The sequence below is a fragment of the Merops nubicus genome, unplaced genomic scaffold (genome assembly GCF_000691845.1).
Source record: "Merops nubicus isolate BGI_N331 unplaced genomic scaffold, ASM69184v1 scaffold12302, whole genome shotgun sequence".
NCBI classification, from domain to species: domain Eukaryota; kingdom Metazoa; phylum Chordata; class Aves; order Coraciiformes; family Meropidae; genus Merops; species Merops nubicus.
The window spans coordinates 59,182-74,978 of record NW_008591623.1 but is presented as its reverse complement, the minus strand read 5'-3'; the positions used below and the strand labels follow the sequence as shown (position 1 = coordinate 74,978).

Here is a 15,797-nt window from a genome sequence, read left to right as displayed (position 1 = left end):
AATTCTCCCTAGGAGCAGTTCTGTACTTCTCCATCATAAACTCCCAAAACACATTTCCATTGTTCTACTTTCTGCTGAACAAAAGCTCCCCGCATCCTAAACTGGGCAGCAATCCCCTGTGGTATGTAAGAAGGGGATAAAGCAAGCCCAGGCATTTAGAACTTAAAACAAGTTTTGAACTGAGTGGCTGAAGAAAGCACTGTAAAGTCCCATTGCTTCATCCTCTTACTTGGAATAGAGAGATCTGGTTCCTACTCCAGATGCTTAAGGAGTATTATGGTCTGTGAACATTACTGGTGTGAATTAGCTGAAGTGCATTGGATGAGGCTGCTTAAATATAATGGGTGTGGAGCCAAGTGCTACTCCTCTGCTCAGGCATAAGGATTTCAAAGTTCAAGAGTGTGCAATGTCATTATGGGAAATCCTTCACTTGAAACTTTTCTAGACCTAAAGTCCTTTGTACTCACAATCTCCCCCCTTAAAATGCAGTGTAGTGTGTAAATATATTTATTATACAATGTCTTGGCTTTCAGGAAATACAGGACCTTAAAACTAGAGGACTGTGTTTTCAGTCAGTGTTTCTTCGCTGACCTGCGATTAGAAGAGGTAATGGCAGATTGAAGTGGTGTTTGTAACAACCACATGCCAAGGGTGTAAGATGCTAAATTCACACAGGCAAACAGCCAGTACTGCCACAGCTGTCACTGTGATTTTGTTGATGTCCTCCAGAGTGGGACTGTTGTCTTGGTGCCAAACCCACAGCCATTGCCAAAACACTGGCAGAGATCAGAGCTGAAGACTTCCATCTTTCTTTTGGTCTAACAGAAGCAGCTCAAAGCTCAATTTCCCCCTGCAAGAGGGCAGGTGTCTGCCACACTGTGGCAAGCAATAAACCTGGTGCATTTGTTCACAATTCCTCCTCCTTACAGTACTTCTTCATTTTCTTCCATACTGCAATATGGAACCAGAAGGAAATAAAAGGGATAAAATGGAAAAAAACAGTAAGTAACTTGTTTGCCCCAAGTATTAAATCTATCTTCCCATCCTGTGAGATTAAGGCAGGATTAAAACACCAAATACTGTTAGAAGCAAGAACGTCCAGCTCCTCAAAAATCAGTCCCCTTTTGGCTGTGCTGGATTTTCAGGAAGGGGAAGAAAATGATGCCAAAACAACTTACTACTCTGAACAGATGGAGAGAATTCTTTGTCTCTGCTCAGAATCGATGTAAAAAGTACAAGCCTTTTCCCTCTGGTATAAGAATGTTTTCTCTCAAAAGAAATAGATTCAAAGGTACTGAATTTCTCTCCAAACTCCAGTTATCTATTCATACATACATAGATAAGGGAAAAAAACAACATTAAGATCATCTCTACCACCACACTGAAAAACCAATGATAATATTAGCTCTTGCATAACGAAGCAAGATGAGCTTACTCCAGCTTTCACAGGACACTGCTTTCCTCTGCTGCCCTCTGTTACTTTTTATTTTACTGAGGGAACCTAATGCTCATGGAATGACACCATCAGCAATAGCGAGATCCAGGAATAGCGTGGGCAGGTGGTGTACACAAGTTTCTCCCAAAACTCTGTCAATCAGCCTCAAGCCTGACTCATCTTCTCTCAGTGTTGTGCTTTCCTGAAACAGAGATTAACTGCTGTGCCAAACTGTACGGTGTAAAGTTCCGCCAGGAGTTAGAATGACTGTAGACAAATTTTCCCTCTCAGTGACTCATGACTTGAAATCAGTGGTCTAAGTGCTTGAAGATGGGAATGAAAGACTGAACACTAAAACAAACTTCTCATGAAAATTACTTCACCTGTAAAAATAAATTCTGCAAAAGAAATAGTAGGAAATCCATCCCAGTCTGTACCCCCTCCCCCAAAGAAATATCCTTTTTAAGACTTAAGAAGTCTTCTTTCATCTCTGCAAAGGTATCTAAACAGCAGCTGCTTTTAAATCAAACTGTACTACCAAGTTGTGTGATGAGTTTCACTGTCCTTCTGCAAGAGCTACTCCAAAGTGCATCTGTCAATAGCAATATCTATTTTTTTGTTCACCTCAAACTATTTTAAGGACAGTACGGGAAGGTATTCAAAGAATGGCAAAAGGAGCCAATCATTGTTGCAATTTCAACACTTAGAAGCCTGCATAGGAGCCTAAAAATGAGTTGTAAGTCAGCCCAGAATACTGTTTATCTGTGATTAAGTGTCACGGGGAGCTGTTAATGTGGAGAGGCATATCAGAACTTAGTTGGTAAGTTTGTAAAGATAAAATACAGGCTTTTTATTTAAATCAGCAGTTGAGTTACTTACGCAGCCAACAGCTTAGGGCAAGTGCAGTTTGTAAGTTCCTGCAAAAGTGTTTTTTCCTCCTGTAACACCCACCCAAGGCTATTCCCTCAAAAATTGTGACATTGTGATGGATAGGAGCGTGCAGGGAAGCAAAGAAAAATTTCAAGAAGCGTTTGGCAGAGGAAAAGTTATTAATGTAACTTAATATATCATTTAAGAAAAGTACCCAGGATAAATTTTTTATGTGTGGCAAGCATTTGAAAGAGTCTTTTTTCATGAAGGTCACAGAGTCTTTCAAGATAAGGGCATATGCACAAGCTGGTGCACACTAAGATAGACTATGTACTTGGAGGGTGTCACATAGAGCAAACAATCTACAGGCATACTCTTACCCTGGTGTAAATGTCAGGTAGATTGACAGCTCTCCCTTCAGGGCAAGCCAAATTGGCTAATTTTTTCTTACTTTGGGCTCCCAAAGGGTAAAAACTTAATCTCAGGTACTACAAAGCAGCTGCTCCACCATAAATTCACTTTATGTAGTGAATTTTATCCCTGGTCCACATTTGCACTGCACAGCACCGATGAAATACTGTAAAGAAGATCCAAAACAGTAAAAACCAGGCACCGTGGTATTTTCCAATTGCAATTAATTCAGGTTTCACGCACACATGGCACCTTAGACTTCAGTTCAAATCTTAACTCAGTTATGCTCAAAGATTGCTACAGAACAACAACTCATTAAAGTTTCATATATGCTATACAGACAGAGGCAGGAAGGTTGCTAGTCTTAGTCAGTATTTCTTCAGGTATATGAGAAAAAAGAAACAACCCTGGCAGGAGACCTGCCTTTCATTAAGGACATGAATCAGAGGCAGCAACACTTTTCTTTACTTCTTAGTAATTCTGACGGAAACTAAAATGAAAAAATAAATTCTGCAATGTTGTTCATTTTCCTGTAATTAGCAGTCTTTGCCTATTCTCAGTATTTCTTGTAGAGTTTCTTTCACACTCCCTGCAATGTTGCCTGGGTTTTGCAATGGCCACACAAGGCTTTCATCTCAGCTGACAGCCGTTTACAAACTGCTTTGATAAGCTCCTTTTCTAAGCAGAGGCATCATCAAGGGTCCAAGTGGGACCCCACAAATGGAGATGAGGCCTGGAGTCTGGCAGCAGTGTGCAGGCTGAGTTACTACAAAGGGGACCAGGCAGTCCCAGCCCTGGCCCTGACCAACAGCCTCTTTCACAGCTCAGCTGAGACTTCTCCATGGAAATGAACGACAGGGGAAACTTAATTTCCAAAACGTTGCCACACTGAGATCATTCAGTGTTAAAAGGCAAAACTGGATGAGTGGTGAGGCAGGAATGCTCTTTAGAAGCACTAGTCCTGGTGTAACTACACAGGTCTCATTTCCCTAGAGCTGGGCCTGAGCAGGAGTAAGGAGAAAAACAGAAACAGCAACACTGATTCCCACCCCATTACAGCCCAGTGGTGAGGCTCTGCCAGTCATTTGCAAAGTGAAGGTTTCCAAGGGCATAACAACAGCATGCTTCCTCCTTGAAATTATCTGTATTATTGTTCTACTTTACCTTAATTTAGCATGTAATTGATCGAAATGTAAAATGAGATTTTGTTTTTCCAGACATTTATTTCATATAATTTGATTTACTAGAAAAATACATTATTTCTAATTTATAGCAACCCTTCTAAACCCTTTTTAATTACATGGGCATTTGTGTTCCATTATTATCCTTCTGAGTTTGATGGCAGTATTATAAGTGTACCAAGTTCTTTCCTACAGGAAATGTTTTCTTTCTCTTTTTCAGCTCGCTATGCCCTGAAGTTATCCTGCAGAAGTCCCTTAATGAATTTGAGGGAAGCAGTAAAATCACATTCTCAGTGAGAACACTCCCAGCAAACTGTCCTCTACAACACTCTTACTTCTGTCTGGAGATGTAGAGACAAACAGATGGGGCTGTTTACAACCACCTCATGCACACACACTACTGTCTTTATGCTTTTAGAGAATCTGCCCTATGTGCCAGGGGCAAAAATAAAAATATTAAGAGATTAAGAGAAATACTGAATCTCCTTTCAAAGACTCCAAGCCATGCTGTCACATTGTTGCTTAACTTTATCTCAGAGGTCATTTCACCTTTTCCCAGGCTAAGCTTATTTAAGTTCCACTTTAGGCACTGGACCTTCTTATACCTTTGTCTATAGAAAGAAAACTCCTGTATTCCACTCTTACTCTACAGATGCAAAACCTACACATAAATTAATTATAAAACCCCTTCATTACTTCTGTGAATTGCAGCTGCTAAATATACTAAGCATCACAATGCAAAGACTGTTCTTCTAGATCCCCCAGTTATTTTGGCTGAGTCACCATCCCTGGAAGTATTTAAAAGATGTATAGATGTGGTGCTTAGTGACATGGTTTAGTGTCTTGGAAGTGTTAGGTTTACAGTTGGACTGGATGATTTTAAAGGTCTTTTCCAACCTAAATGATCCTGTGATTTCAACAAATTTCTATGAACTCAAGAATTTCTATATTTTTCTTAGAGTCTTGACCAGGGCACAGTATTTTATCAGAAGCTTACCAAAGTTGTGGTTAGTGGAAAGATCACTTACTACTTAAAACGTATATTATACAATCTTTTCAGTCACAATACTTGTTATGAGGTCAAAGCAGTTGTCTATGAAGAGCCCTGTACCTTCCTGAGCCTGTTCTGTATCATCTGTAGCTCACACTGTTTTCCATAGGAGTAACTGAGCCTTTGGTGCACCTACAACAGCATTTCAGTTCAAAGCACAAGTGGGGTTCTAAAGCAAATCTCCTCACCACTCACTTCCCATGGCTGAGAGGTTTCAGTGTATGCAGACTGGATTCCTCCTGGATGAAACTCAAGTGGCAGATATGCTAGGTATGCTCCAGGAGTGTACCAAAAGTATTTTAACCAATAATGGAAATTCAGCTCACAGGACAGGACTACAGCTAGTCCAAAATAAAACTCTGAGAACAGACACTGGGCCCTCAGCACAAGCCATTTCACTCCCACAATATTATATTTACTGTAGATACAAAGGGAGCTCCGGGAGATCAGCTGACAGAACCTACCTGATTTCAGATTCTGAAGTAGGGTAAATCCCTCCTTGGTTACCAGATGTCTTGCCCTCACTTGGCTATACTGAAATACAGCCATAATGGGACCATTTAACAAGCAGTTCACATTGTTATACATCAGTAAGCTGCTGTCCTTCATACTTTTTTATCTGTCAGTCTTTGTTGACTCCAAATACTTTGTCAACAAGGACTTTATTCTTTAAATCCTGAGGAATTTACTGAATAGCATTGGACCTTGCTAGCAAGGACCTCACTCTTTTCTGTCCATCTTTATGTCTCACAGAATCAGTTTGTAGATCATCCATGCCTGTACTTTTAAACTTCACTTATGCAAACTTTTAGATCCAGAGGCCTTTGTTTAATCAAGTCTTTGATGGCTTTATAAACCACCCATGCAAGCTTGCTCTCCTAAGAGGAAGCAGGCATATTTGACAGCACTTGGTTTCGATTAAGCCATGCTACGTAGGACAATGTTTGTCTTTTAATTCTTTATTCATGGAATCACAAACATTAGAATCTTGGGAAACAGTTAAAACAGAGTATTAGTGCAGTGATAACCTACATTAAGTCCTGAAGCAACCTCCCATGGACCCAGATCCTATGTACTAGGTAGGATGTAGCTAGAATGCAGGGGTCCCTCTCCAAAATCCTTTAAACATCTAATACTAAAAGCTGTTAGATCTGCACAATAATTGTTTCATGGGGTTTTACATTAAAAATGGTAATTACACACATGTATTTTAAATTGTTTTTATCTTTTGCACTTTGTTCTATTTGTTCCAGCACTGCAAGCAAAGGGTCTAATCCTGCTCTTATGAAAATCAAAGTGACTTGCTCCAAGTGAGTTGAGCACACTCACTCAGTCCAAGTGAGTTGAGTGTGATTTGCTGCAAGTGTAACTGCACTGATGCATTAATGAGCACAATATACTAGGGCACTTCTTGGAAAGGTAGACAGGATAGGAAGTTCCTACACAGCATGAATGAACATGATTTTTCTGTTCACATCACTAGACATTTTCCTGCTTTCCTTCCGAATAATCATGGTTGAGATCTTTCATATTTCTACAGCAGATTCCACATTTGATGGCAGCTACAAATGAATCAATGCATTTCCTTCTTTCCTCCCAATTTCTTAGCGAGGTTGTAAGAGATCCACAGAATGAACCTGTGGCAAAACTATCAGTATTTTTTTTACAAGAGTGGTGGGGACAGAAGTGTTTTATCTACGGTCGCCACTTCCCATGGTGGGCTCCAGAATACCGTGGAAGTACTTGGAAGACAACTGGCTCTTCCAAGTTTCTTCTGCTTCTCCACTGCCTCTTAAGCCTTGTCCTATCACACACTTGCCTATAGGAACCATGCCAAGTTGCCCTGGTGGAAGAAATAGATAAACATGGAAAAGTAGCAACCTGATGCAAAAACAAATATCAAAGAATACCATAACATAGGAAAAAAATAAAGAACATATTGCCTCATAACGTGAGACAGCTGAGGATTGAGTCTGCTCTGGTTACTTCCCCGTGACATCTTCCAATCTGCCTAACAAGACTTGGTAGAATTCCTTTAGCGTGCACACAGACCTGCAAACCCAGGAGCTAATCAAAGCACTCACACCCTTAGCCAAGTGCAATTGTGTTAAACTCTTGCATAAGTGCTTACAGAAAGACAGGAGGATTCCTGTTTATTACCTGAATTGTCTGGTAAACTGAAGGATCAAATCCTTTCACAGTCACCTCCCGGAAAACTCTTGGCTCCAGTTCCTCTTTGGTCAGATCACAGTGATAGATAATACCTAAAACAGAGTGCAAGTTTTTCAGCTTCTTGTATGTCCATCATTACAAGGATGCCAGTTTAGGCGCTGTGATGGAGCAATGAATGGCAAAGGTAACTCAGCAGGGTGAAAAACAGTTGCTGCAGACATATTCTTTCAGTTAGTATATAATGTAGCACATACATATCTGCCCTTCACCTAGGAAGGGTGCAAAGGCTTTCTGTACAGAAAGAGTCATTCTCGCTGCCCATACAAAGCCAAGTGTACCCAAAGTGGGTTAAGCAAAATGGAAAAAAGATTTGTTTTCATAAAGTTACACAGCACTTTTTGAGAATGATAATGTTGAAAGAAAGAATTATAAGGTCAATTTTAAAACATCTCGAGAGCCACCAGACTGAGAATAAACATACCAAGATTTTAACTCTGGTCAGCATTTTTTGCTTTTATGATAAAATATTTTAGGATTACAATTAAAATGGAGTCCCAGATAACAGAAGCAGCTGAGCATCCACTAGAAATTGTGGTAGACCAGCACAGGTAGCCTACGTAACGGAAGAGAATTTGGTCTTGTATGATTTGTTTTACATCCTGAACCTGTGGGTTTGAAGGCAGTTTCACTTCCTTGAGCTGCACCTATGACTTCCAAAGGACTGTGTACATGAGAAAATGTATGTCTGTAGGCAGTATAACACTTCCAGGTTGCAGCAGAGGCAGAATCACAGAGACTGTAGCAATCTAGACACTACAGAGATGTGTCGTTAACCAAGAAGTATTTTGCATTTAGATTATAAATCACATTCTCTGTCATTCACCCCTAATAACATTTGAGCATGTGCCATACAGGGTGACTGTTGTGTTTGCAAACTGGTTAATGTGCTAAAACATCTCAGTATTCATGGATATACTACAGATACCCATGATACATAAAACTAAGATCAGTGTTAATTATGCTTTGTTTTTGTGCTTTACAACAAGCTCATCTCTGTAAAATTTTAAATGCACATTAAGGAAAAAGAACACTAAAAGTTAAAGCACAAGCCCTCTACAGGGATCATCAATGTAATAAAATTAACCAAGGTGGACAGGACTTGACTGAAATACTGCTGTATTGTCTATATTTCAGATACTTTCAGGAAACCAGAAATAATTATTACAGAGGCTATAGCTATAAAAAAAACTATATTGAAACTTGAAATAATGAGGAAACATATCTGATAAAAGGGAATTGCCTTATTAAATCACTTCCATAGACTGTGAAAAATCCAAAAGATAGCGATTGAACAAAGAACACAGATGAAACTTAACACTGCTAATAATTGTTAAAGCCTGTTCCTGTAATGGTGAATTAATATGGGAATACAAGTAGGACTAGTCTAATCTGCTGAGAATTTTTTTTCTTCATTTGTTACGAAGTGACTAGCAAGCCTAATGCAGGGTGGCAGGTACAAACGAGCATTAAAGCAGCATTTCCCTTAAAGATCAGGATCCAGAAAGTGATGCAAAAGCACAAAGGAAAGCACACCAGGTGGTAGCAGGCAGAGCAGTCATCTGACATATATACGGCTGCCCAAGCTGGATAAAGTATTGGCAAACCTTATACGCAGAGCAGGCAGGATAGCTGTGTATTAGGAAACCACATGCTGAAGTGTAAGCACAGTCAGACTGCATTTTGGGAGTCAATGAATCTAGTATTACAGTCACGTGCAGTTGAACCCCTGGTACTGCATCTCTTGTTCTGTTACATTTTTAGCAGCACGGCAGTTAATATCCAAAACCAGGGTAATGTGGAGGTCTGCACTCTTGCTGGGTGCTAAGTAAATGCAAAACACTGGAGTGCTCACCTAAGTGTCCAATTGGAGTTGACAGCAGGGATAACTATTTTTTCAGGGAACAGCAAAAACTATTTTTATGGTGCCAGCATCTATGGCTTTAGAACTGCTTTGTCCTTTATTTCAGATACACATACACTACTACTTTTGTTGTAGATATTAAACACCAGTATGTTAATTTGATTCTCTCTAGAAGAAAAACCAAAACAGCACAACTTAATACAAGTGCAAATTGTATTATTTCTAGTAGTAAGGTTGGAAAGTCCAGGTTAATCAAGGCCCAGCCCCATGCCTTTTGTCTGGTTATTCCACTAATAGGGTGAATGTAGGTTACATGCAAATTAAAAAAATATCCGCACCTACCTAAAAATTACCTCACTGATCTGCTTTCCAAACCCTTTCCTTATTCCCATGCAGTCTATCTCCATTTCTTCCCTTCCTCTTTCTTCTAGATTCCAGGTTGCCCTGCCCGAGTTTACAAAACCACACCATGGCAAATTCTCTGTTAATGCTAAGCACATGGATGAAGGAGAGAAAAAAACCTGCCTAAGCAACCAGCAGGCAGTGAGAGCAGCCAGGGCTGGCTGGCAAGCCATGGGCTAGAACAGACCTCTGAGCTCTTCCCTCCACGTGTTTAGCAGCTGCAGAGACTCTACTTGCTCAGCTGAGATGAACCGTGCAGGCTTTTAAGACTGGCTGTCACAGATGAGTGTTTTAAATCACTTGTGATGGAATCCTGATTTAGGATCCTGCTGACTATGCCAATCTGTCATGGAGGAGTGAAATTTCACTTAAAAAATCACCATCAATGATAATAGAGAAAGTGATTTTTAATATAATCTGTTAAAGTGTGACAGAGTTCAGTGGCAAGGTTCACTCACTACAAGGAAATACAAAAAGGAAAATCGAGTTAGAACTGGGCTAGAACGATTTATGCAGAGAATGGAGACAAAAAGGGTAAAATGGAGGCTCTCCAATTGCATCATGAGGTTCAGAATGGACTCTCTTGTTTCTAAACTTCTGCTCAGACAGGAGTCTAGGTGTGGTTGAATACAGTCTTAGTCCCAGACTTGATCAACAGTTTCTGTCTAGGAATTTTGGTACATGATTTCAGTGGTATTGATCCAACGTGCTATTATGGGCCCTATACAACTATGATGTAACAGCAATTCAAGATTTATTAACACTGTTACAATAAAATGTAAGATTAGATTGTATGATTTTCTAGCAATAATTAGTCAGTAATTAACAATCTGTTATAATCAGCACAGTGACCTAAAGAGCCAACAAAGCTTCCAAATCAAACTGTGCACACACACACAGACACAGGGGTTAACCTATGGTTGAGATGTCTCTTTCTTCGCAGATTATAGTAAGTTTTTGGTATCCAATTATCTTTGAAACCTCATGGGAAACCAATTAGAGTGAATTACTTTTCTTTCATTGGCATTTACCAACAGATGACCTTTGACCCTGTCTGTCAGCAGACACTCAAGAGTTACGTCATAAAAACTACCTTGAGAATCTTGCGAAAAATCTACGGAGAAGCACCCCAGCTCTGGGGGAGGCACCGGGTCACAGCCTGCTGTGATCCTAGAGACCTCAAAGGGCTCTCTTAGGATCAGTATTTACAGGGTCACAAGATGATTGACTTTACTCAGTACTTCTTCATTGCGGCCATTATTCTTGTCAGGGAATCTTGGCCCCCTTCAGAGTGGGCCACAATCCAGGCAGGAGTTGCAGGTATGTTTCCCAGGCAACAGGAGTTTCAGGTGTGGTTAGGGACTGCCTAATCCTTCCAACTCACTGTACTTGTACCTAAGACAAGAAGGTACCGGATTGTCTCAACTCACTGCTCCAGTAGGCAAGGTCAGAAAATGCCAGACTGTCCCAGCTCACTGCACTTGTAATTAGGAGCACAATGCTGCCTGAGGCTGACATGGCAGTGTGACCTGGAGGGTCTGCACCACCACACTGGCAACTGCTGGCCCATGAGGTGTGAAGTGGGCAAGTGAACTACCTGAACCTCCAAGCTGGGATGAAGCTAGAGGTAAATGCAAGGGTGTCCTCAAGCTCCTCTCCAGTTGCAATGGCTGCAAGGCTCTGAATGTTGCTTAAAAATTTATTGAAGAGGAATTGGAAACATATCTTATTTCTGTTATGTAAACAGTAAGACAATAATAGGAAATTCATCACAATTCTTATCCCTTAAACTTGAACTACAGTTTTGATAAGTTCACACAATCATTTCTAGTAAAACCAGCAAACCTATCAGAACTATTATACAGCTGTTTTGCAGTATGGCTGTGCTCTAACTGAAACAGAGCAAAAATCTATTTCAGATGTTACAGGAACATTTTTGGTCATCTTGTGATTCATGATCACTCAGAACCCTGGAAGAAGATAGAGATTCCAAAGCCCATCGCCCCTCTCCATATTTGAACCTTGTTCTGTATTAGCTATTGATTGCTGAGGAAGGGGAGGAAAGGAGGATTCATACAGCAATCCAACAACACTTAGTGTTCAAAGGACAGATAGTAAGGATGCTCTAATAAGGCTATATATAAATGAATCACAAAGCTGTCAGAGAAAGAATTTTTGTGACCTTTATTAATGTTCTTCAAAACTGCGATGAAAATCACCTTAAATACATTAACAGTTGTCTTCAGCAGAGTTTCTAAACCTGAATCTTGCTGGATGAAGCAAGAGCTGTGAGAATGCTACAAGTCTTGAATAATTTCTCATTGCAGGTCTCTCACATATTAGTAGGCATATTATTTAGGCTTCATGGGTAAGGGACTGGTACATTTTAAAGTGCACAACCATAACCTACTATATAGGGAGAAGCAGTTTTACCTGCATCTTAGAATACTTAATATCCACTAAACAAAAGAAAATGAGAAATATATAGTTCCCAGGAAAAGGAACAATAACTAAGGGGAAAAAAAAAAAAAACTTACCTGGAGATAAAAAGGAAGTAAACTGATAGAATATTTCAGTGTCCTTCTTTTGACCACTATATCCCACAATACTGCCAACCTCTAGGGGGAAAGTCTTGAGACGTGCACCAGTAGCTAGGTCATGAAGTTGCAGGATGTTCTTCACGTCATGCAGATAGCACAAAACCAGGAAGTTGGACCTCACACAAGCAACCCATTCTGCAGGGTGTGAAAAGGAAAACAAAGCCACAGAAAATATGCAGCATTAAAAATCCTAAGAAAGAAAACAATTAGACATAATCTGATTTTAAAATTCTTTAGCATACCTAAATATATGCATCAAAATTTCTGACGTGTTGACTTTAACTATTAAATCTTTAGAAGACATCTGCTTTCTGAAACAAAAAAGCAAACCCAAAAGTAAAGGCTGACACTCTTTGGAAATGCATTAACTGTGCTGCTTGAAGCTAATTTATGCAGACGCAGGAATAAAGAATTGCTGAACCAAGATGCTTATGTATTTGAGATGTTTCTGGATCAGTACTGCTCTTAAGTATCACATATTTCAATGCAAAACCCCAATAAAAAATTGATCTCTGCCAACAATACCTATGGAAATGCATGAAAATCAAAACAATCATTATGATCTAGACTCAAGCTAAACTAATAAGAACAAAAAGACACGTGATCCTGTATTGTACATTAAAGTACAGAACCTAGAGGTTATTATTCATCTTGGTTTTATTGCTAAGGATTCGGTAGGCTGTTCTCATAAGCAAGCTCTACTGGGTGTAAGAAAAGGGATATTCTGAGTTGATACCCTCAACATGCCTTTTTTTTTTCTTTTTTTTTTTTTTTAAAAAGAGTTTATTCAAGAACGTAACATTGTTAAAAAGCACTCTTAAGACTGAGAGGAAGTAGGACCAGGATGTGGCACAGTGAACTCAATCTGTCAAAAGGACCCAGGAGCAAAGAGCTCTGCAGAGGTTCATTTCCCTTATGCCTCTCCTGGCAGCCCTGGGCCCCTGCAAAGCTGGCCACCCCAGCTGTGCAGCTGTGCAGGAACAAGGGCTTCTGCTTCACTGAACCTTTCACATTCAGAGTTTGTTCCTCAAAGGAATTACCAGAGATAGATGAACTTCTTCATGGAATGCTAATTCTTTTTAATTAGAAAATTCTTCAGAAATCCAAATTTTTTCAGGAAAACAAAAAAAAAAAAACAAACAAACAAAAAAAAAAAAACATCTGGGATGACAATTTCTACAAAAATCCCTGCAGTTCCACTGACCGTCTCACTACAGTCCTCACCCTTGTATCCTGTGAAGTGCCAAAACTCTTCAGGGCTCCAGGTCACCCAGAATATATCACGTAACACTCTCTCTCTCTTCTGTTTCCTATACCATTTGCTTTAGATCTTTAGTGACAAACCTATTTATTTACTCATGTAGACAGGAAAAAGATTGAAACTTCACCTCTCATAGTATTTCTGTCATTTAAATAACTGGTTACCCTACATTGCAGCAAAAGTACTTCAACTTTTTCTCATTAATTCACAAACCAAATACAAACAAGACAAAACACAAACAAGAGTAAAAGAAAAGAAAAAAATATCTGGAAGGAAGGAATGAGGGGCATATTTTTGTTGTTTGTAGGACTAGGTGAAGTGGTGATTCTTGTCCTCTTCCAACTATGTACGTGCAACTTCTCCCCTGACAAGTCAGACTGGAAACCTGCTAAATGATCGGCAAGGTACCAGCACAGGACAGTGCCAAAAAAAAAAAAAAAACCACCCAAAAAAACCCCCAAACAAACAAACAAAAAGATGGAACTAAATGAGTAAAGAAAAATCAGGTAGGACTGACTGGGGCATGCTGGAATGTCAATGTAGCACTGTGACAGGGGGAGTTAAAAATACCAACATCGGAGGAAAAACATCAAAACAAAACAGAAACACAACAAAACTGACCTAATTTCAGTTTTACACTATTTTACATTATTCACGTTTTAACAGTTCTTCCCAGTTTCTCCAAGGTCCTATAAAACCAAATAATTTGAATTCACAGCTGTACGGAAGGCAGCTTTATAAATGCACTTTTGCACATTCAGGTTCCAGACAAAAGTTCAAAGTTGTATTGTGTGTCCCCTCTATTAAGGGTAACAAGCTCTTTCTGAACTGAAGGTCAAAACTCATTATTCCGTAACAATTAGCTTCTTTAAGTCTCTCCCTTCACACATAGTTCAGGTCTGTCATGACCCCCTAGAGCTCAAAGACCTTCAAATCCTAATAGCTCGATAGAGTTTGCTTTCCTTTTAGCTTGCTCCTGGAGGACCAGTGAAATTTAACACTAGTCTGACTTCCTCGTCATACGAATTTATGTTACATAAACACCAAAATAAAGCTTTACTACTCTCCTCTTCCCAAAGACCACCACTGATATGTTTTTACCCCCAGACTTTCTAACTTCCTCATGAACTTCTAGCCTAAATCTGGAAATTTTCTAATCAAAGCCCTAGAGTACAACACTAATTGAAATTTCAACCATGAAGCCATGACCTGACATAATAAGATGCAGCACAACACAACATAACACTGTTTATAAATTAGTAATTGATATGTAATTTTAGCTCTGGGGTGACTTAGACTTCTCCAGTGAGGCTAGAGAACAGAACAAAATTGTTAAGTGTAATAGTTACACCAAATTATATATTTTGAAATATTTAATCATTCTTGGCTGTACAAACAAGGAGAATATGCAGTAATTTAAATTTATTACATTGTCATTGCACGAATCTGCCAACATTCACACTTGTAACTGGTTTATTAACACACAATGTAAATAAATAAATAAAAAATAACATCCCTACAATAACACACCATTTTTGCCTGCAGAATTAACTGCTCAGCAATAAGATGCAGATCTCATGAACCACACTGGTATTCTCAGAAACATCTGTAATTAAGATGTCCATTTGTACTCTTGGAATTATCTGACAATTAAAGTTTCATAAAATGGGTTATAGACATTTTGAGAGAAACTTCAAACATATAGAATATGTAGTTTTGCTCCAGCAAAAATACTAATTAAGCAATCTTTATTTTAAAATTAAATTGCGATAACCCTTAATTCCTCACTAATAATTTGATGAAGCACTGCAGTTTAAAGGATAGTTTCACTAAAAGTCAAAGTACATTATTACTTTGACTTCTATATAACAAAGAGATATTACTCCTTTACTGGAAAAAATCAACTGCCCAGGAGTAAGGCTGCTGGCTTACGTGGGGATTCCTGCTACTGAAGAACTTGCCCAGGAAGAATTAATATTAACTCTCCATCACATGTTTGGTTTGCAAATTAGATGGTCTTAGCAATGTGAAGATAACAGAAGACAACACCAAATGTTTTAAAAACATTCTGTGATATTTAGAAACATAGCTTCTGTGTATAATACCTGTATTAAAACTGGTTTTCATGCAGTGCTAACTGCCTCCAAAAGTTATAGTAGTGGAAGTGACAAAGAACTGCAAAAATCAAAACAGAGCAAAACATTGAAGCAGACTTGAAAGAGCAGCAGAAAAAGACAGACACTAAGAGCCAACACTTTTATACACAGCAAGCTAAACCAATGCTGAATTATTAACGAGAGCTATTTTTTGACTTTAAGCTACAAGCTGAGACTCTGTTACTCCCATGCTTGGCCCCGAGAACTGCAGAAACTGTTGAGTTTGCTGCATTAGCAGCCAGTGTCCTTGGTTTTGCTCACGCTTTGCAGAATGTATCCTGCATGTCTCTGTACTTCCTAGAAGCTTTCAAGATCGTGTGCTTGCAAACTTCATGTC

At 39.2% G+C, this 15,797-nt stretch overlaps 1 protein-coding gene across 1 annotated transcript in view; it reads right to left on the bottom strand.

Moving 5' to 3' along the window:
• Nucleotides 1-7,108: 7,108 nt before the first annotated feature.
• PREP (prolyl endopeptidase) overlaps nt 7,109-15,797 on the bottom strand; it is a gene marked incomplete at both ends in the record, with an annotated part of 66,901 nt that continues 58,212 nt past the window's right edge. The window contains 2 exons of the mRNA XM_008950327.1: nt 7,109-7,212; nt 11,981-12,178. Of these exons, the coding sequence (XP_008948575.1) occupies nt 7,109-7,212; nt 11,981-12,178 (302 nt within the window). The remainder of the gene's footprint in view (nt 7,213-11,980; nt 12,179-15,797) is intronic.